General features: G+C 60.1%; 2 protein-coding genes across 16 annotated transcripts in view; one reads left to right on the top strand and one right to left on the bottom strand.

Annotated features, from left to right (window-relative positions):
• The window catches only part of SPNS2 (sphingolipid transporter 2), a 39,652-nt gene extending 35,446 nt beyond the window's left edge, over window positions 1-4,206 (top strand). For 2 of the 7 annotated variants that reach the window (XM_032271706.1, XM_032271705.1), the window contains 4 exons: window positions 1,350-1,448; window positions 1,533-1,696; window positions 1,996-2,187; window positions 2,641-4,206. In XM_032271706.1, the coding sequence (XP_032127597.1) occupies window positions 1,350-1,448; window positions 1,533-1,696; window positions 1,996-2,187; window positions 2,641-3,127 (942 nt within the window). In that variant the 3' untranslated portion in view covers window positions 3,128-4,206. Of the gene's footprint in view, window positions 1-1,349; window positions 1,449-1,532; window positions 1,697-1,995; window positions 2,188-2,640 lie in introns of those variants that run through there. The other 5 variants (XR_004266178.1, XR_004266177.1, XM_032271707.1 and 2 more) reach the window with 5 other exon arrangements.
• On the bottom strand, window positions 4,071-21,716 carry MYBBP1A (MYB binding protein 1a). 9 transcript variants are annotated; one of them, XM_032271700.1, is made up of 26 exons: window positions 21,440-21,715; window positions 21,176-21,271; window positions 20,067-20,150; window positions 19,894-19,968; window positions 19,686-19,799; window positions 17,519-17,694; window positions 17,193-17,360; window positions 16,947-17,064; window positions 15,249-15,544; window positions 14,231-14,341; window positions 13,443-13,568; window positions 13,066-13,233; window positions 12,880-12,979; window positions 10,488-10,584; window positions 10,230-10,381; window positions 9,877-9,963; window positions 9,646-9,795; window positions 9,401-9,571; window positions 9,157-9,314; window positions 7,718-7,970; window positions 7,450-7,575; window positions 7,300-7,368; window positions 6,699-6,866; window positions 6,373-6,540; window positions 5,265-5,401; window positions 4,071-5,099 (listed from the first exon to the last, which is right to left on the bottom strand). In XM_032271700.1, the coding sequence occupies exons 1-26, from the start codon at window positions 21,635-21,637 to the stop codon at window positions 4,568-4,570; spliced, it is 4,098 nt and encodes a 1,365-aa protein (XP_032127591.1). In that variant the 5' UTR covers window positions 21,638-21,715; the 3' UTR covers window positions 4,071-4,567. The 9 variants fall into 9 exon arrangements, with proteins under 9 accessions (XP_032127591.1, XP_032127592.1, XP_032127595.1 ...); XM_032271701.1 differs by having other exon boundaries at window positions 19,686-19,793; XM_032271704.1 differs by having other exon boundaries at window positions 6,373-6,474; window positions 19,686-19,793.
• Window positions 21,717-23,553: the final 1,837 nt, after the last annotated feature.

Genomic DNA, 23,553 nt, shown 5'->3' with positions numbered 1-23,553 from the left:
ATGAGTGTGCCAGGCACCGCGGCCCTGCTGGCTTCTGTGCTTTGGGAAGCCTGCCTTGCCCACCCCGAGCCTCCTGGTGAATCCACTTTCCCTGGGCTGTCTCTCTGTCCCCCTGAGTCCATGGGCTGGGGTGGTGGTGGGAAGGTCTGATGCAGCTTTGAGCCTCAGCACGGAGCCAGGCAGTGGCAGGGGTGGGCTGGGGTCGCTGCCCAGGCCCAGCGTGAAGGGAGGAGTGAGTCTGTGCAGATCAAGTGCCCTTGGTGCTGGCCAGGACCCCTCCTCCCCTGCCTCCACCACCCCTGGGGGAGCCCCTGACGGCTGCCGGCAGGGTCAGGGTCCCAGGGAAATTGTGTCCCAGTTTATTCCGTGTCAGTGGCTGGAAACGAGGCCACTCCGTTTAACCAGATTCAGGCCTTTTTCCACCCGCCCCCACCTCTCCTGCAATGGGGTGCCCATGGGTGCTGGCTGCTGATGCCCACTAAGGCTGGCACTCCAAAGAGGTGAGGCAGCTGGAGCTCAGGGCACAGGGGCTTGGGGCACCCACAGAGCTGGCCATGCCTGTCCCGCCCCCCGCCCCAGCCCCTCCTGACTCTGGCCTGCCCCGCTTTGAAGCACGCCTCCTGTGGCTCAGGCCTGCTTGGACTGATGGGGGCCTAGGGCCCAGCAGTACCTGGCATTCAGTGCTGAGGTGCCCAAGGGTGTGAGCAGAGGCTCTTCCAGGCAGGGGCCTGCCTCACCAGCTCCCGTCCCAGGTGTCAGGGAGGGGAACCAAGATGGGTCTTTAGCTTGATGGGAGTGAGGACAAATGGTCCCAGCTGGGGTTCAGGTTCCCCTGGAACATGTGCCTCTCTGGGCCTCAGTGTCCCCGTGACCATAGGCCAAGGGCAGAAGCCACGACAGCCTGGTCTCAGGAACGGAGCAAGAGCCGAGCAGGGGAGGTGGCGGTGTGGCCGTTCCCGACGGCTCGGAGGGCGCTGGGCTAATGGCCTCTGGTGACTGGCACCTGGGCAGCCCCCAAATTACTTTCCCTTGGCTGCAAGTAGCTGGGAGGAAGGTGAAGATTCCCATTTCTGAGGGGCATCCCGGGGGCACAGCAGGTTTGAGGGCAATGACGCTTTCGGTCTGGGGCAGGTGGCACTGGTCTGGGCTGGAGGTGGGGAAGCCCCTGGGGCTGCAGGGGTGACTGAAGCTGTGTGTGGGTGGAGGGGCTCAGGGAGGAGAGGGGTGGCTGGCGGGGAGGAGAGCAGGGTCCAGCGGGGAGAGGAGGGAGTCTGAGGGTGTGGGGCTTCGGAGATGCCAGGCCCGGGGCTGGGGCTGGCTCCTCGCCGACCTGCCCGCCTCTCCCGCAGTACGTGGTCATCCCCACCCGGCGCGCCACGGCCGTGGCCTTGCAGAGCTTCACCTCCCACCTGCTGGGGGACGCCGGGAGCCCCTACCTCATTGGCTTTGTGAGTTGCCCTAGGAAGGGGTTGGCCTGGGGAGGCTGAGGGCTTCGGGGCTGTGCCCTGACACCCGCCCCCACATCCTCGCAGATCTCAGACCTGATCCGCCAGAGCACCAAGGACTCCCCGCTCTGGGAGTTCCTGAGCCTGGGCTACGCGCTCATGCTCTGCCCCTTCGTCGTGGTCCTGGGGGGCATGTTCTTCCTCGCCACGGCGCTATTCTTCCTCAGCGACCGTGCCAAGGCTGAGCAGCAGTGAGTGGGGATGAGGGGAGGCTGCTGGAGAGCCCTGCTCGGGGGTGGCGGAGGGGAGACCTGGGTGCACCCAGTGTGTGGCCTGGTTGCTGGGGTCCAGTCCCTGGGCCTCCCCATGCCTGTGGGTCTCAGCGCCAGCATCGGCCTGGAGCTGTGGGGGCCACGGGGGTGTCCGGTGGGTCCAGGCTTGGACTTGGTGGTTTTCGAGGCTGGGACCCCTCCCCCTTCCCTTTCCTCTCACCTTCTGACTTCTTTCTTCTTTCTTCTTCACTCCTCTCTCTCTCCTCTCCCCACCCCTGGGCTCTCCCACCTCCCCCTGGGGCTGACGAGGTCCCTGCCCAGCACCTCCGGTCAGCTGGCCCCCACGACGCGATGTGCCAGAGCAGTGCCCGGGCCCGGCCCCTGCTGACGCGCCACCCTGACCCCCGCCCGTCTCTCCCCCAGGGTGAACCAGCTGGTGATGCCGCCCGCATCTGTGAAAGTCTGAGGTGGTAAGTGCAGGCAGGGAGGCCCTCGGGAAGGGGGAAGGCCAGGGCTAGGTGACAGGGAGCACTCTTCCTCTGGAGTCCCCTTCCTGCCCGAGCACCTCCTACCAACCCTGGGCTTGGACTCTGATGGTGCCAGAATTCACTGATGGAGCCATGGGTCAGGGCTCCCGCTTCCAGTAAATAGCTCCCCCTTCCTTCCTTCCAAGGGCTGGGTGGGGCCTGGCCAGAACTCCCCACTCTATCCGGACTTCCGCCCTCCTGGGTCCTCCTGGATGTACCAGGGCCTGGCTCCTCGGACCTTCCCTGTGGGAGCTAGAGCTTCCCAGCAGCACGAGAACCAGGCTCACAGCCCCAAGCCCAGGGGGATGCCTGCTGCTCGAACGGCAAGTGGAGGGAGGGCAGCCTGGCAGGGGGCCCCACTGAGCCCCGTTTCTGACCTGATGCCCCTTTCCCCAGGTGCCACTGGGACAATGAAGAACCCACACTCCCACCTAGTCTGGAAGGTGTCCTACAGCGTCTGGGACCACCTGGGCTGCCCACCGGCCTTCTGTGTGATCCACGGCTAGGCGACCACCTGCTCTGGCCAGGGCCTGCTGAGTGGCCCTGGCTTCAGGAAGAGGCGATGTCCTCAGTCACCCTGGAAGGCTGTGTGCGTTGGAGCCACGAGATTGGACAGATTCCTGGCCCTAGGTTTGGGCTGCCAGGCCCCTGGGGCCAAGGAAGAAGGCAGCCCAAAGTGGGTGTCCGGCGAGAGCCTGGCCTGCCACCAGCCTATGTGATCCTGGGCAAGTCCCTGCCCTCCCTGGAACGAAGGGCCAGGGGGCTGGACTTTCCCAGGCAACTTGCTGGGCAAAGCACGATCCGCAGTTTTGAAGACTCACCAGGCCCTGGGCCATATGGAGTGGGAACGGCCCAGGCCTTGGAGCGGCAGTCCCAGCTTTGAGGCCCAGGCAAGGGCCGGCATTCAGGACCACTGCTTCTCAGCTGGCCTTTGACCTTGGGGACATCGGACTCAACCTGGCAGATGAAGCTGGGCACCCCCTGGCCAGGCTGGTCTCTCTGGAGGCCACCGTCTCACTATCTCGGGTTGGCTGCTGGCCTCGAGGTCCCAGGCGGGGACTGTTCTGATAAGCTGGCATCACCAGGGGTGAAGGCCCTGGCTGCAGCGGCACACCTCCTGGGCCCCAGGCCCGTGGTCTCGGGGGTTCACACACCAGCCCACCTCTGCAGGGCTCCTGGTGGCCCCAGGAATATTTCTGCTGTCTAGCCCTTCCCTGCCACCACCCCAAGCCAGGAACCCACTCCCTCCAGAGGCTGGGCTGAGCCTTGGCCAGGGCCAGGGCCCAGGAGACCATTCCTAGAATCCACGGGGCAGCCGCCAGGGCTCCGCTGCTGGAGGAAGCAGCTCTCCACAAAGCTTCCTGCATGGGCTGAGGAGCTGGGAAAGGCCAGCCCCTATCACAAAAATGACCCCCGGGGCCAGGCCTTCACCCTGGCTTTGATCACCCCACTCACGCCTGTGCGCACACCAGGGTGCAGCTGCCAACGTCACACCAGCTCCAAACCCCTTTGGGGGAGCTTAGCCCCTGTGTCACACACTCCCTGCACATTTGCTGCCATCAAGGTGGTGCCGGTGTGGGGGGCCCCAGTGGCCAGCAGGAGACCCCGAGAGCTGGCTTGGACAATGCTCTTCCCCCCTAGTTACTGGCTGGCTGTGGCTTCAGTGGGTGTAAGCTAATGGAATACCCACCCACCGAGCTCTGGGGTACCCGGGGAGGCCTGATGAGGGTGGGGTGGGGATGGTACCCCCGAAGCCTGGCCTCCACCCCAGCCTCAGCCGGGGCCCCAGCGATGTTTTCTTGTTGTACAAGAACCAGGTCCAAGTGTTGCCTCCTCTTCCTTCCGGAAGCCAAACTGCTCCTTTATTTTTTAGAGCTGCTGATTGATTGTGAATCTCAGAGTCTTAAGAGAGAAGCCAAATATATTCCTCTTGTAAATGAAGAAATAAACCTATTTAAATCACCCCCTGTGGCTCCCTTAGCAAAAAAGCCTGGGGGGGGGATGCGAGTGACGGTCACACCTGTACCCAGCCTGCAGCCAGCATGTCACCCTGTACCCACCTAGGCAAACCCCAGAGCCCTGGACCTGGCCCACAGGGCCCTGAAGCCACAGTTCCAGTCTAGAACCCCCCAGGGCGGGGGGGGGGGTCTCTGCATCCTGGGACCCCTGCAGGAACGGCTTGGGCTGTGCTTACCAAAGCAGGATGCCTGGGCAGGCAGTGACACCCTCCCTGGGGACAGAGCCTTAGAAGTGGCTTGCATATTCAAAATCATGGTGGAAAAACAGGAGTCTTGGGCAGATGGAGGCTGAGGGTGGCCTGCACTCAGGGCTTCCCCGCCTTCCTCAGCTGCGTTTTCTTCTTCTTGGTTCCACTCTGGAGCAGGCTGGGGCTCCTGATGACCAAAGGCGGCCTTGCCTTTTTCCGTGCCAGTGTGGATGGTGGCGATTTGTCCAAGACCCCCTTTTTGGGAGGAGCCTCGTGGTGCTTCTTTTGGCCTGCAGGCTTCATCGGGGAGCTGGGAGCTCCATTCACCTGGGACAGCTTCTGGTTTTTCTTCTGCAGTTTTGGGGACTTGGCAGGGGGGCTGGGGCTCAGGGTGGGGGTGCCAGGGGCTGGGCCCTTGGTGGAAGGCATCCCGTTGGCCCGCGCCAGGCCCTTGGCCTTTGTCCTGTTCCTCTTCCTGCCCGTGCTGGGGGGCTGGCTCCCGCCGGTGGCTGCGGGCGTGCCGTCCTGAGACGTGTGTTTCTTGCGCTTCTTTGTCTCTGGCAAGAATCCCTTTTTCTTCCGCTTCCTGCTGATGGGGCTCTGGGTGGCGCTGGGAATCTCCTTGGCATCCTTCTCCAACTTGGGGCGCCTGAAAGGGAGTGAGCAGGTAAGAAGGTGCCAGTGATGATGGCAGCCACCTCCACCCGGGTCCCACGGGGCCCCAGAGGCCGAGGGCTCCCACATCTGAGTGTGTGCAGCAGTGTGAGGGCGATCCGAGCCCCGCCCAAGTGTGCGTCCCCCGCCCAGAACCTACTGGACTCCCAGGGTTTTCATGGCCTGCCAGTAGAGGTCGAGCAGGCGGCTGGAGCCGGTGCAGTGCGCCCCCTGCCGCAGGCCCTGCTGCTGCCCTTGCAGCACGCCCAGGAGCACCGTCAGGTCCAAGGTCAGCTTCTGCAGAGGGTGGGAAGGCAGAGCGGTGGTGGCCGCAGCGGGCAGGCCTCTCGGGTTCCCGGTGGTCTTGCCACCTTGGCCCTGTTGCTGTCTCGCCAGTGACCCCTGCACTCTCCTGGGCCTCAGCTTCTCCTTCTGCCTGTTAAGGCGTCCGTGTCTCTCTCACCGTTGGAGGAAACACGTGCCCAGGTGTTGGTTTTCCTCCTCCCCACAGCCACAGGCCTGGTCTCAGAGCCTCCACCGTGGCCCTGGCAAGCCCACCTCCAGGAGGGCCATCCCCGCCACTCCATCACTGTGGGGCTGCCAACACCCTTCCCCTCAGCCTCCCTGCACGCCCTGAATGGGTTACTGTCGGAATCTGCTGGCTTCCAGGAGCCCCGCTCTCCTGGCTTCCTCACCATCACCCAGTTTTGCAAGGCCCCATCCCCGGCCCCACCTCTGCCCGCCGGCGCAGCCTTGGCAGGCTCTCCCTCCCTAAGGGCTGACTGGCACCTCTGCTGAGGCCTCCCAAACCTTGCCCTCTGGGCCAGACTGGGGGACCAAGATGGCCACCTACAGCTGCCTCCCGGCCCTGCCCTGTGGCTACCCAACATGTCACATTCCACCGGCCCACAGCCTGCACCAGGCCTGGAAACATGGCCTCCTTAATGTATGTCCACCGAGTCTTCTCCCACCCTTCCACCGTCTCCAGCCCTGCCAACCCCTTCTCAGCCTTCTCACTGACATGGCAGCGCCACACCCTTGCACCCCACCCTGCAGGACAGGGTGGCACAGTCCCTTTCCTAGTCACTTGCCCATCCACGGCTCTGTAACTGCACAATGACAGTCCAGAGCCCCGACCAAGGCACTGAGAACCTTCCCCACATGACCCCCGCCTCCAAGGTCTGGCCCGGGGAATGGCACTGCTGCCCGGGAGGCCCCGAGGCCCCCAGGAGGAACCCGACACTGCCCCGGGCTAGGTCCCGCCTCACCTCGTGTTTGCAGGTCCTGAAGACAGTATTGAGCAGCTCCAGGGAGGACAGCGCCTGCTGGTGCTCCGCCTTGGTCTGCGCCTCCCCCAGTGTGCGCAGGTTCTGGGGAGGGGTGGTTGGGCTGAGGCACTCCGGAGAGATGTCAAAGCCTTTGTTTCCCAGCAGGGACTAAAGCCCAGAGGCAGGGACCGTCTCCTGGGACAATCCCAATTCCCTGTCCCCCCACCCCCCACACTCCAGGAGGCTCAGGCTCCAATCCTGGCTTGTCCTCTCCCAGAGAACCCATCCCGAGCAGGCAGGGAGGAGGGGCGCCCCCCGGCTGTTACCTCCGTGACCTTTGTCAGGACCTGGCCGATCAGCTGCTTCCACTCGGGGTCCTGGAAGGACGACCTCACCTCCCGCATGGACAGGGTCTTCTGTAGCAGCAGGCAGGCCTGGGCCTGTGGTTGGGTGAAGGTGGGTGCCTGGAGCCTCAGCACATCGGGTGCAAGAGACTGACAGGGGCGAGAGGGCCTGCTAGGCATGGCTGTGGGCGGCATGTGAGGCCACCTTCTGCTCTGGGCTCCGTGAGCACCTGCTTGCATGCCTTCATGTACAGGTGGGGGCACCGAGGCCTCCCAGCTGGATAGAGGTGGGACCTCAGGTGGGACAATTCCTACCCATTCCTGGCTAATGCCATCTTCATTCAGTTTGCCCCCAGCAGCCCTGGCACCTGAGCAGACACTACCGGGGTGTCCTCTGTGTGGCCAGATGGGCAGCGGTGGCTGCGGGAGTGAGGCTGGCCCCGCCCCTTGAGCGCCTCTGTGCTCACAGTGTGGCAGGGACGGCTGCGCCCGTGTTCACCAGAGCAGTGCTCTGGGGCCTCAGAAGCGGGTTAAGCAGGTTAATTCACACAGGCCCTGGGCTGGGAGCCGGGAAGTCTCTTACCTGCTGGCGGGGCCGCCCTGGGCCTGTGATGTGCTGGACCAGGACAGGGAGCAGGCTCTTACAGAGCACCTGGCGGGGAGGGGAGGCCTGTGAGGCATGGGTGGGGCTGAGAGGGGACCCCAAGTGGGCAGGGTGGGCCCCGACACTCACGGGGTGCCGGGAGAAGAGGCTGAGGAACATGGGGACCGTGAGGGGGCTGTGGCGCTTGGTCAGGAAGGAGCTCAGTGCTGACGAGTAGACGCGCATCGCGAGGTTCAAGTCCAGGCAGCCGGCAGCCTAGGCCAGGTGAGAGAGCTGGCTGAGGCCAGGAGAGGGCCGCTGGGACGGGAGCAGAGACTGGGCTAGCTTCGGACGGCGGAGGGTGGGTCCTGGGGAAGTGTGACGTGTGTGGGCTCCGCCTAGGCCAGGCCCTGCTCACCTGCGGGCCCTCGGGCACGGGGCTGGGGTTGGTGCCAGCCTCCAGCTCCTCCTGTGTCTCGTGCAAGTGACCCTCGGGAGTGCCGCCCTTCAGGACCCGGAGCAGGTAGAGGGAGGCGTTGAAGTGGTAGAGGGCAGTGGAGGAGTCGGGCTGGCGGCCAGCCTGCTCCACCAGCCGCGCCACCTGGCCATGCAGGGCCTCAACGCGGTCACCCAAGTCGTGGCAGTAGCGACGGCCACGGCACAGGTGGTGCCTGTGGGTGGTGAGGACAAGAGCTGGTCAGAACAGACTCAGTCCACCCCACTCTGCCAAGCAGCGCCAAGCAAGTCCCACTTTACAGGTGAGGAAACAGACCTGGAAGACAGGCGTGACCGAGGCCACAGAGGAAGGCAGGGCCTCCTGTAGGTTGCTTGGGAGCTATGTGGGCTCAGCATGCTTCGGCAAGGGGGCACCCTGGGGGAGAACAGAACAGCTCCCCGAGGGGGGGCTGCACCAGGGCCACCCACCCACCTGGCGCACCTCTCTTGTCCATACTCGTCCCTCATGGGGCAGTGGCCTTCAGGCCTTTTGTAAAGTGAGGCGAGGGTTCTGTGCTCAGAACCCTATGTGGCCCTGCAGGGCCGGGACAGAGTGGAGACGAGGGGCAGGGTGCTTAATGAGCAACACTGTCCACGCACACTGGCAGAACTACCTGAGAAGGTGTGGCCTGGGGCTGAGTGGAGGATGACCGCCAGCCACGCCCCCCGCCCTGCAGACCATCCGCGCAGTGCCCAGGGGCCCAGGCCTTCAGCTGCCCAGCACCTGAGCCCTGAAGGCAGGTCTGCACCTGGCTCCTGCCTGGCTCTCCCCAGCCTGCCATCGCCTCCCTGCTGGGCCCTGCCTCCAGCCCAGCCCTGCCCAAAGCCTTCTCCACGCCACCAGCCATTTCCGAAAAGGGAAACCAGACCCACAGCCTTCCCCATGCCAATGCTCCTGCTGAAAATGCCTCTGTGGCCCCCAGCCCCACTAGGGTCAGGGCCTTCGAGGGTACATGGGCCTGTGGCCTCACGCCTCGCCTGACCGCCTTTCATCGGGACGCTCTTTCCCCTTTCTGCACTCCCCAAGGCCTCCCAACCTGACAAACTCCCAGATACACTGCACCTCTGAGGACTGGGTGGGTGTCCCCACCCACCCCCACACAGCCCCACTGGAGACTGTCAAGGGCTAGGATGGACCCCAGCTCCAGGGCACCGCTCGCACGTGTCAGGAGAACACAGGGATGGACCAAGGACCGTGTGAATCGCTGAGTGACACGTGACCTAGGGCTGAGCGGTAAGCCTGTGAGCTAGGGCCCAGGCTGGAAGCTTGGCTCTCTCCTTCCCGTTCAGAAAGCAAGCCAGGAGTTCTGCCTGGGGGCTGGGGACTGCTGGCTGCACCCGCCCGCCCTGCCCCTCGCTCACGTGAAGATGCGCGCCGTCTTGTGCAGGAAGTCCTGCTCCTGCTTGGAGCTGCTGCTGCGCAGGCTGCGCCGGATGATGCGCAGCAGCGGCTCCAGCAGCTCCAGGACCAGGACGTTCTCGGGCTGCTTGGTCACCAGCACCTCCACCAGGTCCAGCACCTGCGGCCGCGAGAGCTGGTCAGCAAGGCGGGGTTGGGGCATGGGGCGGTGATGGAGGTGGTGGGGGCGCCAGGCCCCAGGCTCACCCGAATCTGGAAGTCACGTCGCAGTGCCTTCTCCTTCTGCAGCTTGCTCTTCTCGTCTCGCCGGGCCTGGATCCGCAGCTTCTGCTCGGCAAAGAGGCTGGCGAGGCTCTGGTCCAGGGCCATCATAGCCTCGTCCCCCAGCTCCTCCTCGTCCTCACTCTCCTCTCCACCCTGAGGGGCAGAGGCCCAGCGGTCAGCCTGGCACACAACACGGGGACTCACGAGCCCTCCCCGGCCCTGCTCACCAGCGCCTTCCCAGCCTGCAGCACACTCATCAGCTGCTCCCGGAAGCCCTGGTCCACGTCCCCGTCACGCTCCTCCTCCTCGCTCTCCCCTCCATCGCTCTCGTCTTCACTCTCCGAGCCTCTCTTCTCCTCGCTGTCCTCGCTCTTGTCCTGTGGGGTGGGGGCAGGTGCGTCACGCACCTTCCCGATCTTCCCACTCCTGCCACCCCGCCTGGCCCGCGCCGGCAGCACCTCTGCAGCCTTCAGCCACCGCTCGTCAGACTCGTCCGTCACCACCACATGGTCATCCTCATCCTCACTGGTCTCGGGGTTCAGCACCTGGGGAGGAGACCTGGCCACTGACTCATCTGCGGCCCCTGCCCGGCCTTGGCCAAAGGTCCCCATTTCAGGGAAGAAAACAGAGCCTAAGAGAGGTGGCCACACCCTGCCAGGCCAGGCCAGGGCCTTGCCGAGACCCCTCCCACCAGGCGCAGGCTCGCAGGAGGGAGGCTGGGAGGCCACAGGCTGAAGTGCTCCCCCACACGGTGCAGCTCGCTGCTCAGTGAGCCCCAGCCCAAGGTGCATTCCCAAAGATCCCAACTCACATCCAGAATCAGCTGTAGGGCACGTGGGGTCAGGTGGGAGCAGACGTGGCCAAACACGCTCCGGGCCACTTGACGCATGAGGTGGCTGGGCTGGGCCAGCAGGGCCAGCAGGATCTCCACCAGCACCTCTACCCATGGGGGCTCCTGGGGGTCTGCAAGGAGGGGATTGAGCCCAGGCAGGGGACTGCTGGCCTCATTGCGCCACTCCAGTCCCTCTCGTGCCCAAGGACACACCCTGTCCCAGGAGCAAGGACCTACCGATGGCCTTGGTGAGGCTCCTACGGCGCCTCTCTCCCAGGCTTTTTCTGATGCAGGTCTGGATGTCACCCAGCAGGTCACAGCTCTCTGTAGGGGACTGGGGACAGGGCAGGACACACACTGGGGACAGCCCTTCTGAGCCAGGCAAGGGGCTGGCCAAAAGGAAGCGGTGGCACCAGAAGCCTTCAACAGCCCAGCCACTGGCCCGCCCCGGCCAGCCACCCCGCAATCCAGAATGGAAGACCCCAGCTGGGCCCCAGAATACCAAGGGCTGAGGGCCTTTTTACACCTCATACACAGTTACAGGATTTGAAAACCTGCACGGGACAGACAAGGAGGCCAGCTCCCACACTGACACTCAAGACAGGCAGAGCTGACAAGGACGGTCAGGGTCCCAGAGCAGCCAGCAAACCCCAGCCCCCAATTCATCATTCTAGATTATTTCCTCCATGCTTGGCTTGGCATCAGACAGAATTGAAAGTCATTAGTTTCAACTGATTTAATTATATCTGAACTCATCTGACGGGATAGCCCCAGACTCCAGGCACTGACGTGGCGGAGTGTGCTTGTGTGCAGGGCATCTTGACAACTGTGTGATCTTTGGTACAGAAAAGGCAGACTTTCCCCTCACAACGCAGTGGGCAGCTTCAACGTTTAGGCCAGGATGGGGAAAGCAGCCGAGGCCCTGGTCACTGCCCCCGGCTCCCAGGCTGTGTGCCACGCAGGTCCCCGTCCTCTGGGCCCCACCTTTTTAATTTATTCATTCTTTCTGAGACGGAGTCTCGCTCTGTCGCCCAGGCTGGAGTGCAAAGGTGCAATCTCAGCTCACTGCAACTTCCGCCTCCCGGCTTCAAGTGATTCTCCTGCCTCAGCCTCCTGAGTAGCTGGGATTACAGGCGCCTGCCACCATGTCCGGCTAATTTTTGTATTTTAGTAGAGACGGGGTTTCAGCATGTTGTCCAGGCTGGTCTCAAACTCCTGACCTCAGGTGACCCGCCTGCCTCGGCCTCCCAAAGTGCTGGATGACAGGTGTGAGCCCCAGCGCCCGGCCACAGCTGCACCTTTTATCTGAGGGTTTGGCACAGCAAACTGCAGCCGCCTCTGTGCAAGTCAAGACCAGAGACCCTAAGGGTGCAGGGTCCACGTGTGTCCTGGAATCAGCAGGGGCATCATGGGCGACCTTTACCCACACAGCTCATCCACAGGCTGGGCTCGGAATAACCAAAGCTGGCAAGTAAAACCTCCACAGCCAAGTGGCCAGACGGGCAAGTGAGAGACCCATCTACTCAGGCTACGTAAGACCAGCATCCTCGATAAAAGCCTCCCATGTTGTGAGAAGAAAACTCTCTAAGAATCAGGGTAAGGGCAGACGCAGTGGCTCACACCTGTAATCCCAGCACTTTGGGAGGCCAAGGTGGGCGGATCACCTGAGGTCAGGAGTTCAAAACCAGCCTGGCCAACATGGCGAAACCCTGTCGCTACTAAAAATACAAAAATTAGCCAGGCGCGGTGGCAGGCACCTGTAATCCCAGGTACTTAGGAGGCTGAGGCAGGAAGATCGCTTGAACCTGAGAGGCGGTGCTTGCAGTGAGCCAAGATCACACCACTGCACTCCAGCCTGGGCAACAGAGCAAGACTCCATCTCAAAAAACAAACAGACGGCCGGGCGCGGTGGCTCACGCCTGTAATCCCAGCACTTTGGGAGGCTGAGGCGGGAGGATCACGAGGTCAAGAGATCGAGACCATCCTGGCCAACATGGTGAAACCCCGTCTCTACAAAAAATGCAAAAAAATTAGCTGGGCGTGTTGGGGCACACCTGTAGTCCCAGCTACTGGGGAGGCTGAGGCAGGAGAACTGCTTGAACCTGGGAGGCAGAGGTTGCAGTGAGCTGAGATCACGCCACTGCACTCCAGCCTGGTGCCTGGTGATGGAGTGAGACTGTCTCAAAAACAAACAAACAAACAAACAAACAAACAAAAAAGGAATCAAGGTACTGAGTGTTGAATGTGGTCAGGGCTTCCTGATGCGAAGAACTGACAGGGAGACCCCGTGGTTCTAGAGAACCCGTGGCCAGAAGGTGTTCCCACAGCCAGAGGGTACAGTGCAAGCTACTCTGCCTCCGAGTCTCGGTTTTTCACACGTCAAACATGGAGAAGCGGAGTCTGCCTCAAGTTCTGGGGATTAAGAAGGCCTGCCTGGAAAGCTCAGGACACCAGCCGGTGCCTGCTAAGGGGCCGGAGTGATGTTTCCTTGGGTGATAATTCCACCCGTGACGAGGCTGGCTTAGGAAACCTCCCAACGTAACTCCCCAAGCCTTTCCTGGCTCCCCCCCATAGCCCTCATAGCCGCAGGACCCCAGGCTCACGGCCCCTCCGTCCCAGGCCACAGTACCTTGAAGAGGTGGATGCCCACGAGCAGCAGAAGGTGCTGGAAGGCGGCAGCCCTGGGCTCTGAGGAGGGGGCCTCCAGCTCCTTCAGAGTCTGTAGCATCCTGTGGAGAGCCAGACGGATCCTCAGGCCCCAGCCGCCATCAGACCGCGGTGTCCTGCCCACCCCCTGGAAATCCCACCCACTCACCGGTCCCAGGCCTGGCGCTGCTGCGCAGTGAGGGGTGTCACGGGGGTCACGCTGTGGCTGTGATTCAGCAGCAGGTCTGCGAAGTGCACCAGGCGGTAGGTCCAGGGCTGCCCGCCCCGGGTCTGCTCCGATGCCGGCTTGAACTGTGTGCTGAGGGTCTGCAGCAGACTAGGCGAGGGGCAGGGCTTGGTTACCAGGCCGATGAGTGAATACAGCCGGTTCCCTCTGCCCTCCCCAGGGCTCGGTCTCCCACCTCTCCAGGACCTGCTAGAACTCCCTGGGCCCCAGCCGTTGTCCCCAGTGTAGGGAACTGCAGGGAGCAGGCGTCCTCAGGACCTTCCCACCTTCGGACCTCTCCTGAGCCGCCCCAGGCTCACCTGAAGAAGGCGCTGCTGACCGCCTCTCGGGCCTGGCTTTCCAAAGGGAGGGAGAGCTGCTGCCTTGTCTCGGGGATCTGGGATGTGGGCTTCTTTGTGACGAAGAACGAGTGGAACAAACAAAACCTGGGGCGGGAAGGAGAGCAGAGCGCCGTTCAGGGCCATTTGTTTCCACGGGCTCCCCTCCCCGGATGACATCACTCAGGGTTCAAGGCCAGGAGGAGGAGGGGAGCCCTTCTGTCCCCTTCTGCTCTGGGTACAGTCCTCAGGGCCCTCACGGGCAAGGCTGGAGGTGGCTGGGCCAGGAAGGGCTGGATCCCCAGCTGAACACGGCTCAACCCGAGCTGGGGGAGAGAATCGGTGCCCCTTTCAAGGAACCAAGAGACGTGAGGCTGTGTGGTCACGGCCGAGTTATGCCACTGCTCCTGCAAAGACAGGGCCAGTGCAGCCCCCTCCTGCAACTGGGCACGCTGAGGGTGAGGTGAGCACCCGGCTCTGCTCGGGCACAGACGAGGCAGGTGTGGGGCAGGCTTCCCCGACGCCACCCACGTGCAAAGGCTCCCTGCAGGGCACGCACAGCACACCCGAATCTCTTAGGTGCCTGCAGCTGGGGTGGTTCCTGGGTCCCTTCCCTACAGGCTTCAGAGGAATTTCCAAGTCCCCTTGTGCCTGCTCCCCACTGATGACTCAACCCAAAGGCTTCTGGCTTTGAGCACACAAATCAGGATGAGTTGAGGGGCTCAATTCCCTGTCCACACACCCGCAGGAAGCGCTAGCACCTCTCTTACCTGGCCACTTGCTCCGTCAAGGCCTCCTCCATCTCCAGATGCAGGCTGTCCACGAGGCTCACCAGTCGGAGGATGATCCATTTCCTCAGCCGGAACACAGCTCGTTCAGGCCTGGGGCACAGGGGCGAGGTCACATGAGCCACTTAGAACTGGCAAAAGCAGGCTGGGGCCAGTGACTCACACCTGTAATCCCAGCACTTTCGGAGGCCGAGGCAGGTGGATTGCTTGTGGTCAAGAGTTCTAGACCAGCTTGGCCAACATGGTAAAACCCCATCTCTACAAAAAATACAAAAATTAAGGCCGGGTGTGGTGGCTCACGCCTGTAATCCCAGCACTTTGGGAGGCCGAGGTGGGCAGATCACCTGATGTCGAGAGTTCAAGACCAGCCTGACCAACATGGAGAAACCCCATCTGTACTAAAAATACAAAAATTAGCTGGGCATGGTGGCACATGCCTATAATTTCAGCTACTTGGGAGGCTGAGGCAGGAGAATCACTTGAACCCAGGAGGCAGAGGTTGCAGTGAGCTGAGATCGTACCATTGTACTCCAGCCTGGGCAACAAGAGTGAAACTCCATCTCAAAAAACAAAAATTAGCTGGGTGTGGTGGTGGGTGCCTGTAGTCCCAGCTACTAGAGAGGCTGAGGCAGAGACTCGCTTGATCGCTTGAACCCGGGAGGCAGAATTTGCAGTGAGCTGAGATTACACGCCACAGCACTCCAGCTTAGGTCACAGAGTCAGACTCCATCAAAAAAAAAAAAAAAAAGAACGAACTGGCAAAAATAGGACACTCCTTTAACTGATCTCAAAGACAGAAACCAAGCTCTCCCCCTCCCAATTGCCAGTGTGGGACCTCACAAGGAAACTGAGGCCTCATTTGAGAGCTACGGTGCTTCCCCTCTCTCCGCTCATGGTTTAGAGCCAGGACACCGTGGGCGGGGTGGGGCTGGGGTCGCTGGGCTCTGCAGGCCAGGGAAGCTAGCTCTTGAAGGAGGGGTCCTTCGCACGGTCCACTCACACGTGCAGCGATGCATCCTGAGCTTTCTTCTGGTTGTTGGTGCTGAAGTCAATCAAGGAGTCCAGGTCCGGCTGGAGAAACATGTCCTGCAGCCAGGCCACGTAGCCCTGCAGTGCCCGAGGGCTCAGGAACCGCACGACCCGCCAGAAGGTAGGCACCACCGGGAGGCCGTGGTTGGTGGTGGAGGAGAAGGCCACCAGCACGGCCAGCTGCCGCTCAGGGTCATCCTGGCATCCCTCTAGGAAGGTGCCCACGTACTCCTCCATCTCCGGGGCGAACTTGAACTGGTTTGGGAGCTGTAAGAGTTAGGCATGGCGCTGAGCCCACAAGTTTGCGGCCTTTAGGGTTAAACTGAGGCCCAGGGTCTTCCCTCGCACACAGCAGGGCTGCGCCTGAGCTTGCTCCATTCCTGGTCACCCCAGTGCTTCTGTCTGGCGTCAAGGCCTCCCCAGGTCCGACTTCCCCAGCTTCAGTGTCTCTGGCCCCAGAAGGCCCCTCTTGCCACATTGCTGGGTGGGGATGGCCCGTTTTCCTGGCTGAACGCACAGGCAGAGCGGTGGTTAACAGGCTAGGCTGACCCGGGTTCAAGGCCTACGCCGCCCATTCCTAGCCATGTCATCTTCGGGACCGAACCCAACCACCTCTCACGCGCTGCCGTGTTGCCAGGACCCGCGCTCCGTGTTTTTGTCTGGTAGCTTAGCATTTTAGCAACCCTTTGCACTTGGCCATTACTGCCATTGTGTAGGTGAGTAAAGTGAGACACAAAAACGCCCAGAATAAAACTACTCAGGTCAGAGGGCTCCCAGCGGGACCACGTCTGGCCTCACAGCCCAAGCCCTTTTCATTTTAATTTTCTCCAGTTGTGCCCCTGGAGTGCAGTGCCACGATCACGGCTCACTGCAGCCTCCAATTCCTGGGTTCACGGGATCGTTCCACCTCAGCCTCCCGAGTAACTGGGATTACAGGTGCACGCCACCGTCCAAGCCAGGCTCTTAACCACTGCCTGATGCTTCAAGTCTGCCCCCTCACCCAGAGTGACGGCTCTTGGAAACTTGTTGCAAAGATAAAATGAGCTGCTGAGAACAGTAAACCCAGCAGTGCTGACTGGGCATCAGGCACACTGGCGCTCAAACAGTCATGACGACTGTTCTCGTCACCGCAACAAGGGTGGTGGTGGAGAGAGGTCTCAACAGCCCGCTGGCTACCCACACCCAAGAGGGGGCCCGCTCCTTTTCAAAACTGTCAGAGGGAAGCCGGGTGCAGTGGCTCACATCTGTAATCCCAGCACTTTGGGAGGCTGAGTTGGGTGGATCACCTGAAGTCAGGAGTTTGAGACCAGCCTGGCCAACATGGCAAAACCCTGTCTCTACTGAAAATACAAAAATTAGCTGGGCGTGGAGGTGGGCACCTGTAATCCCAGCTACTCAGGAGGCTGAGGCACGATAATTGCTTGAATCCGGGAGGCGGAGGTTGCAGTGAGCAGAGATTGCATCATTGCCCTCCAGCCTGGGCGACAAGAGGAAACTCCAACTCAAAACAATCTGTCAGAGGGGAAGGGGTTCAGGCAGCTCACTACCCAGACAGCGGGGACACCCAGGTCTCCGGCCAGGCCCCTGAGGTGCTCTCTCCCCTTCTTGGCAAGGAGAGCCCCTGCCTAGCCTTTCCGGCAGCATCGGGCTGCACGGGCGGTGTGCCCACCTTGGCCGTGCACGTGTGTTCTCCGTAATGGCGGATCACGTCTCCCCGCATCACCAGCTGCAGCTGCTCCTTGGTCAGCAGGGGCAGGGCGGCGCCCAGCAGGCGGAAACACAGGTAGCTAAGAGGGAGTGTGGGACCGAGCATGGTCAGAGCCCTTGGTCCCCCTGCAGGGACCTCAGGACTGGCAGCCCAGCCCCACTTCACAGACAGGGAAGGGGACTGAGAGAGGCCACGTGCCGCACGCACCTGGCTGGCCAGAACTGCAGCTTCAGCAGCCTCTGTTCCACCACCCCCTTCCAGAACTGCAGAAACTTGTCTTCCTTGAGTGCCAGGCGGAGCAGCTCCAGAGCGACAGTGGGCAGCTTGCGCTCCTTCTTCACGGAGGACGCTGCCATCTTCAGCACGTTCACCAGCCTGTGGGGCGCAGGGAACTCAGGGAGCGCTTGCCTCACTGGCAAGGGCTAGGGTGTCAAGAGCAGCCGGGGCACCCCCAGGCCACAAGGCCAATCTGGGCCTGGCCAGATGCAGTCCCACGGCCCCAGGGAGGGCAAATCCACCCACCTCCCTCACACCTGGGAACATTCTCATCCGAGAATAGGTTGACGGATCCCACCAGCTTCTTGAGCCTAGACGGCACCTTCTGCTGGGCCAGGAGGAAGAGCCCCAGCTGTTCAGGGCAGCTGAGCATCGCATCCAAGTCGGTGCTGAGGACCTCTGGTAGCATCTCCTGCAACGTGGCCTCCGAGACCTAAGGGTGAAGAGGTAAGAAATGGCGGCTTCCTCTGCAGGGTGAGCCCAGTGCGGCCTCTTTTACTTGCCAGGCTGTGACATAGGGCCACCTGGCCAGGCGCCAGAGTCATCAGAGGCCATTTGCTGAAAAACTCAAATTCCCAGGCAGCTGGGTTTTTGACAAGCATCCCGCTGATGCTAACTGGCCCGGAGTTACCTGCCTTTTTTTTTTTTTTTTTTTTGGAGACAGTTTGCTTTGCCACCCAGGCTAAGTGCAGTGGTGTGATCTCAGCTCACTGCAACCTCCACCTCCCCGGTTCCAGCAATTCCCCTACCTCAGCTGGGATTACAGGTGTGCACCTCCATGCCCAGCTAATTTTTGTGTTTTTAGTAGAGATGGGATTTCACCATATTGGCCAGGCTGGTCTCGAACTCCTGACCTCAAGTGATCTGCCCACCTCAGCCTCACAAAGTTCTGGGATTAAAGGTGTGGGCCATGGCGCCTGGCCAGAGCTACCCATTTAATTATTCCTGGTTTCAGGATTTCAGAGGACTAGCCCATTTTATACACAAGGGGCCCTAGGTAGACAGCTGGGATTCGAATTCAGGTCCTTTTGGCTCTGAGATCAGGACTCCTCAGTACTCCCTGGCCTGGAACTTGCCAGCCCGCCTTTCTCTTCAGTGGCAAAAAGGCCTAGGTATACCTTCCCAAGCCAGGCAGTGGAGGCCCACAAGGGACCAGCCTTGAACAGGACAGCAACAGCAAACGTTTTATATACCTGCCTCGTGCCAGGCTCAGCTCTAGCGGCACTAGCCACACGGGGCTGCTGAGCGCCTGAAAGGTGGCAATTCTGAACAGGGATGTGCCTACGTGTAAAATACATGCTGGATTTTAAAACACAATGAAAAAAAGAGTGAAGATACCTCAATGATTTTTTTTTTTTTTTTTTTGAGACGGAGTTTCGCTCTTGTTACCCAGGCTGGAGTGCAATGGCGCGATCTCGGCTCACCGCAACCTCCGCCTCCCGGGTTCAGGCAATTCTCCTGCCTCAGCCTCCTGAGTAGCTGGGACTACAGGCGCCTGCCACCATGCCCGGCTAATTTTTTGTATTTTTAGTAGAGACAGGGTTTCACCATGTTGGCCAGGCTGGTCTCGAACTCCTGACCTAGTGACTGACCCACCTGGCCTTCCCAAAGTGCTGGGATTACAGGTATGAGGCACTGCGCCCCGCCAGCTCAACAGTTTTGTATACAAATGCATACTGAAATAATATTTTAGATATACTAGACGATGTAAAATGTTACTAATGACATTTTATATCATCTAGTATGTTGTAAATGTCATTAGTTGTAATGTTTCTTTTTACCTTTTTTTTTTTTTTTGTGAGACAGAGTTTCGCTCTCATATGGCTTGGGCTGGCTGGAGTGCAATGGCGTGATCTTGGCTCACTGCAACCTCCAACTCCTGGGTTCTAACGATTCTCCTGCCTCAGCCTCCCAAGTAGCTGGCATTACAGGCATACGCCACCATGTCTGGCTAATTTTTTATATTTTTAGTAGAGACGGACTTTCTCCATGTTGGTCAGGCTGGTCTCAAACTCCCGACTTCAGGTGATCCGCCCATCCTCCCAAAGTGCTGGGATTACAGGTGTGAGCCACCATCGCTCCCAGCCACAAAAGTACCTTCTACAGCCCCTAGACTGCTCTGCTGAAATTCTCAATCACTGAGTTTTCTCTGCACAGCCTGGTCTGAGCTCCACTCAGGCTGACCCAGCGGGCCTGGGTCTTAACTGGCCCAGTTAAGACCACTACATGCCTGTAGTGAGATTACAGGCATGAGCCACCATGCCCAGCCTCTTTTCACCTTTTCAACAAACTCACTGAAACACTTCAAATTATATGTCTTTATATTTCTATGGAACAGTGCTGTTCCTGATTCTCATCTGAGCCCTCTTGATGTCTCTGTATCAGGAAATGCCTCCCGAGCCTGCACGGCTGGTGAGCTCATACCTCGGAGAGAATGTCCACCAGGGCCTTCCGGGGCTGCTCCTGCAAGTGGTTCTGGTGGTGGGCCAGGGCCTGCAGCAGCTTCACCGACTTCCTCAGCGCCTCCTGGTCCTGGTCCCCACAGAGGGACAGAGGGTCTGAGCAGGGACCGCTACTGTCCCACACCCATCCAAGGCCAGCCTACATCCCCCTGCCCTCCCAAAGCGCTCACCTTCACCAGCCGGCCTGACTGAAAGAGGGCGAGCACTCCGAACAGGTTTGCAAAGAGAGCAGGTCTCACCATTGACTAGAAAAGGAGTCCAGGCACAGCATGAGGGGCCGTGGGACTTGCCACCCCCAGCCTCTCACCCCTGGGGCTGCTGACCTCGCCGGGTCCACTCTCACCTTCTTCACCTGATGCAGGTCATATTTTTCTTGTATCTGCTGCAGGATGCTGCACAAAGGAAGGTCTTCAAAAGACTGTAATAGCTGCCAGGAGGAAGAGGGGCTCAGGAAGTGGCCCAGTACATCCTCACACCTCGCCCTCCCGTCCCCCTTCAACTCCTCCCAAGAAGCCTCTGGTGCCTAGTCGCACCCCAAGAATGCCTCTGAAGCTGCTCTCAGGGAAACCAATCTTGCCTCCCTGCGCCATCTCCGCTAGGGTTTCCAAAGTACCGTCTGCAAGTGGTTCTCAGACTGGGCTGGGCCAGGGCAGTTTTTCTTTTTTTTTTGAGATGGAGTCTTGCTCCATTGCCCAGACTGGAGTGCAGTGTTGTGATCTCCGCTCACTGCAACCTCAACCTCTCAAGTTCAAGCAATTCTCCTGCCTCAGCCCCCAAAGTAGCTGGGGATTACAGGTGTGCACCACCACACCCAGCTAATTTTTGTATTTTTAGTAGAGATGGGGTTTCAACCGGTTGGCCAAGGCTAGTCTCGAACTCCTGACCTCAGGTGATCCATCTGCCTCGTCCTCCCAACGTGCTGGGATTACAGGTGTGAGCTACCACCGCTCCCAGCCACGAAAGTACCTTCTACAGCCCCTAGACTGCTCTGCTGTAATTCTCAATCACTGGGTCTTCTCTGCACAGCCTGGTCTGAGCTCCACTCAGGCTGGCCCGGCGGGCCTGGGTCTTAACTGCTCTTCCCCTTGTCAGGGCTCCTCAGAGAGTGGGCTACTCCAATCAGCTGAGTGCCCCTGCAGGCCTAAGGGAGCCCACCCCACCCAGCGCTCACTGCTCCCAGCAAGTGTATCTAAGAGGCCGGGTAACCCAAGCACCAGAAAGAAAACCTGCTCCGCTTCCCACTCCCCCTGCCTGGACTGCTTTGGAGACAGGCCTTGCTCACGCCTTCTTCACCTTCACGTGAGGAGGCTCCCTCAGGCTGGCCTCCAGTCAGCTCTTACACTCCCGACTTCTCTCTCGGGCTGCCCCTCCGCCGCGCTGAGACACCCGCCCTCCTCACACCCCACCTTTTTCACCTGAGTGGCTGGGATCCTGCCAGGAACACCACCTCACCTGTGCGAGGGCCAAACTGTAGCAGGGCCGGGCTGTTTCTCGCCCGACCCCGAGTCCCGTGATTAGCCGTTTCAGGGCATATTTCATCTCGGACCCCTACGGAACCAAGCGCACCCTCGCGTTGAACGGTGACAAGAAGCTGCACGCCCCCGCGCACCTTGGCATCCAGGTTCGCGACCACGTGCCCCCATCCCAAACCCCTGGGCCCAACGCCGCTTCCTTGTCGGGAAGTGCGCGGCCCCTGCCCCAAACCCGCCGCTCCACCTTCGGCCTAGCGCGCAGATACTCCAGCAGCTTCTCCGTGGCCGCAAGTCGCGTCTCCTGCTCAGGCTTCGCAATGTCCCAGAAGAAGTCCAAGAACTCGCGGCTGTGTTTCAACAGGCCGTGGCGGTCGGCAGGCCGAGCGCTGTTCTGCGTCGCGTCTCTGGGCGACAGGGGCTCGGCGGGTTCGCGGCTCCCCATCTCCGCCACACTCACAGAAACACGTGTGTCCCGGATCCAGCCGCTTCCAGGTCAGGGCGCGGCGCATGCGCACTGGTTTTTTGAGTTGGCTCGGAGGGGGACCTGGGAGGGGCGGGGCAGGGGGCGGGGGACCCAGGAGGGGCGGGGCCGGGCCTGGGGGAACCAAGAGGAGCGAGGCTGGGGCGGGGACGCAGGAGGGGCGGGGACGCAGGAGGGGCGGGGACGCAGGAGGGGCGGGGACGCAGGAGGGGCGGGGACGCAGGAGGGGCGGGGACCCAGGAGGGGCGGGGACCCAGGAGGGGCGGGGACCCAGGAGGGGCGGGGACCCAGGAGGGGCGGGGACCCAGGAGGGGCGGCATTTCCGCCGTCGCTGTGAGCGGAAGTCCTTTGCTGCGCCGCGCGCCGTGGCTCCAGCCTTCCGCTGACTCCCGCTCTGCCCCGGCGCCTGGGGCATCTGCCCCTTTGGAGCCGCACGGGGCGGTGTCTGAGGGCCCATCTCGGAGGCACACCGAGGTGCAGCACATCATCCGCCTCGTCCCGGAGCGGCTCTGCGCTCGGAGCCCTGAGCCCTGAGCCAGCAGTTACTGGCTCCTGCTGTGTGCCGAGCTAGGCGGTTGGAACAAAGCGGCTGCTCTCGTGGAGGAGCACAGAGCCAAGAGCGTTGAAAAAGGTCATAATTATGAAGAGAGCTGGGAATGCAGGGGTCCGAGGGAGCCTTGTCAGTGCTGCAACGTGAATACGTCACCGGTTAGAAGCACGCCTGTGGGGAGCTGAAAAGTTCCTTTTAAAGTTTCCTTTCTTGTTAAGGAATAAGCTGCGAATAGCTGTTAAGCTGTGGGGGAAAACCCGGCAAGGGCCCGAAGCCTCAGCGTGTTCTCATATAAATGTGGGACTAGTAAGCAGTCTTGCATGTTCTTCACATGTACCCCAAAACCTAAAACGCAATTTAAAAAACTAAAAAAAAAATTAGAGATATAGTTACATAGTTATTCCTATATATAATCATAATCACATAGCTCTTCATATGTAATCATAACTATATAGAGATGTATAATCACGTAGCTCTTCATGTGTAATCATAACTATATACAGATGTATAATCACGTAGCTCTTCGTGTGTAATCATAGCTACATACAGATGTATAATCACGTAGCTCTTCATGTGTAATCATAACTATATACAGATGTATAATCACGTAGCTCTTCATGTGTAATCATAACTATATACAGATGTATAATCACGTAGCTCTTCGTATGTAATCACAGCTATATACAGATGTATAATCAGGTAGCTCTTCATATGTAATCATAACTACACATGTATAATCATGTAGCTCTTCATCTGTAATCATAACTATACAGATGTATAATCATGTATATATGTAATCATATATACATGTATGTAATGATATCATCTCTAATCTTACTAACAAGTCTCAGGAAGTATGGGACTGACGTGGCATTGGAAAAGAGGTGACCCTAAGGCCAGATGCCCTAAGCCCTCTGTCACGCCCGCATAGGGCTGCTGGAGGACTCCTGTGCTGTGCGGCAGTGTCAGCCCTGTGAAAGCGCCCGGTTTAGCCAGCTAGGGAAGGAGACGTCAAACGTGGCCGAGACGTCTCCTTCCTGGGGGAGTGAGGAGAAAACTCTGCTCCCCCAAGCTCTTGTGGCAGGCCTGATGCTGTCAGGGAGGCCCACAGACACCTGGGGACTTAACTGTCTCTCTGTGGTGCTGTGCTTCAGTGGTCACGTTCCGTGGCTACTTACAAGTTCTGCTTCTGCACCTGGTTCCTCTTTTTCTTAGAAGATAAGAGTTAGTAACATAAATCGTAGTGACCTTGTTATTTCTTGACAAGTATGAAAAAAGTGCTGATGCCTTAGGTTTTCTCCTTTCCTGGTCCTCAGTCTCCAAGACA

Source organism: Sapajus apella, unplaced genomic scaffold (genome assembly GCF_009761245.1).
Source record: "Sapajus apella isolate SASKATOON/1434 unplaced genomic scaffold, GSC_monkey_1.0 scaffold245, whole genome shotgun sequence".
NCBI lineage: Eukaryota > Metazoa > Chordata > Mammalia > Primates > Cebidae > Sapajus > Sapajus apella.
The sequence above is the reverse complement of the archived record's forward strand: the minus strand, read 5'-3'. Positions and strand labels throughout refer to the sequence as shown.

Excerpts from the sequence above, each read along its gene's own strand:
- MYBBP1A (XM_032271696.1), bottom strand. The coding sequence starts at position 21,637 with ATGGGGAGCCGCGAACCCGCCGAGCCCCTGTCGCCCAGAGACGCGACG. Across the intron at positions 13,234-13,442 it reads GTCAGCAGCGCCTTCTTCAG|TCTGCTGCAGACCCTCAGCA; the intron begins GTGAGCCTGGGG and ends CCCCTCGCCTAG. Across the intron at positions 5,100-5,264 it reads ATGAAAACCCTGGGAGTCCA|GCGCCCCAAGTTGGAGAAGG; the intron begins GTAGGTTCTGGG and ends ACTCCCTTTCAG.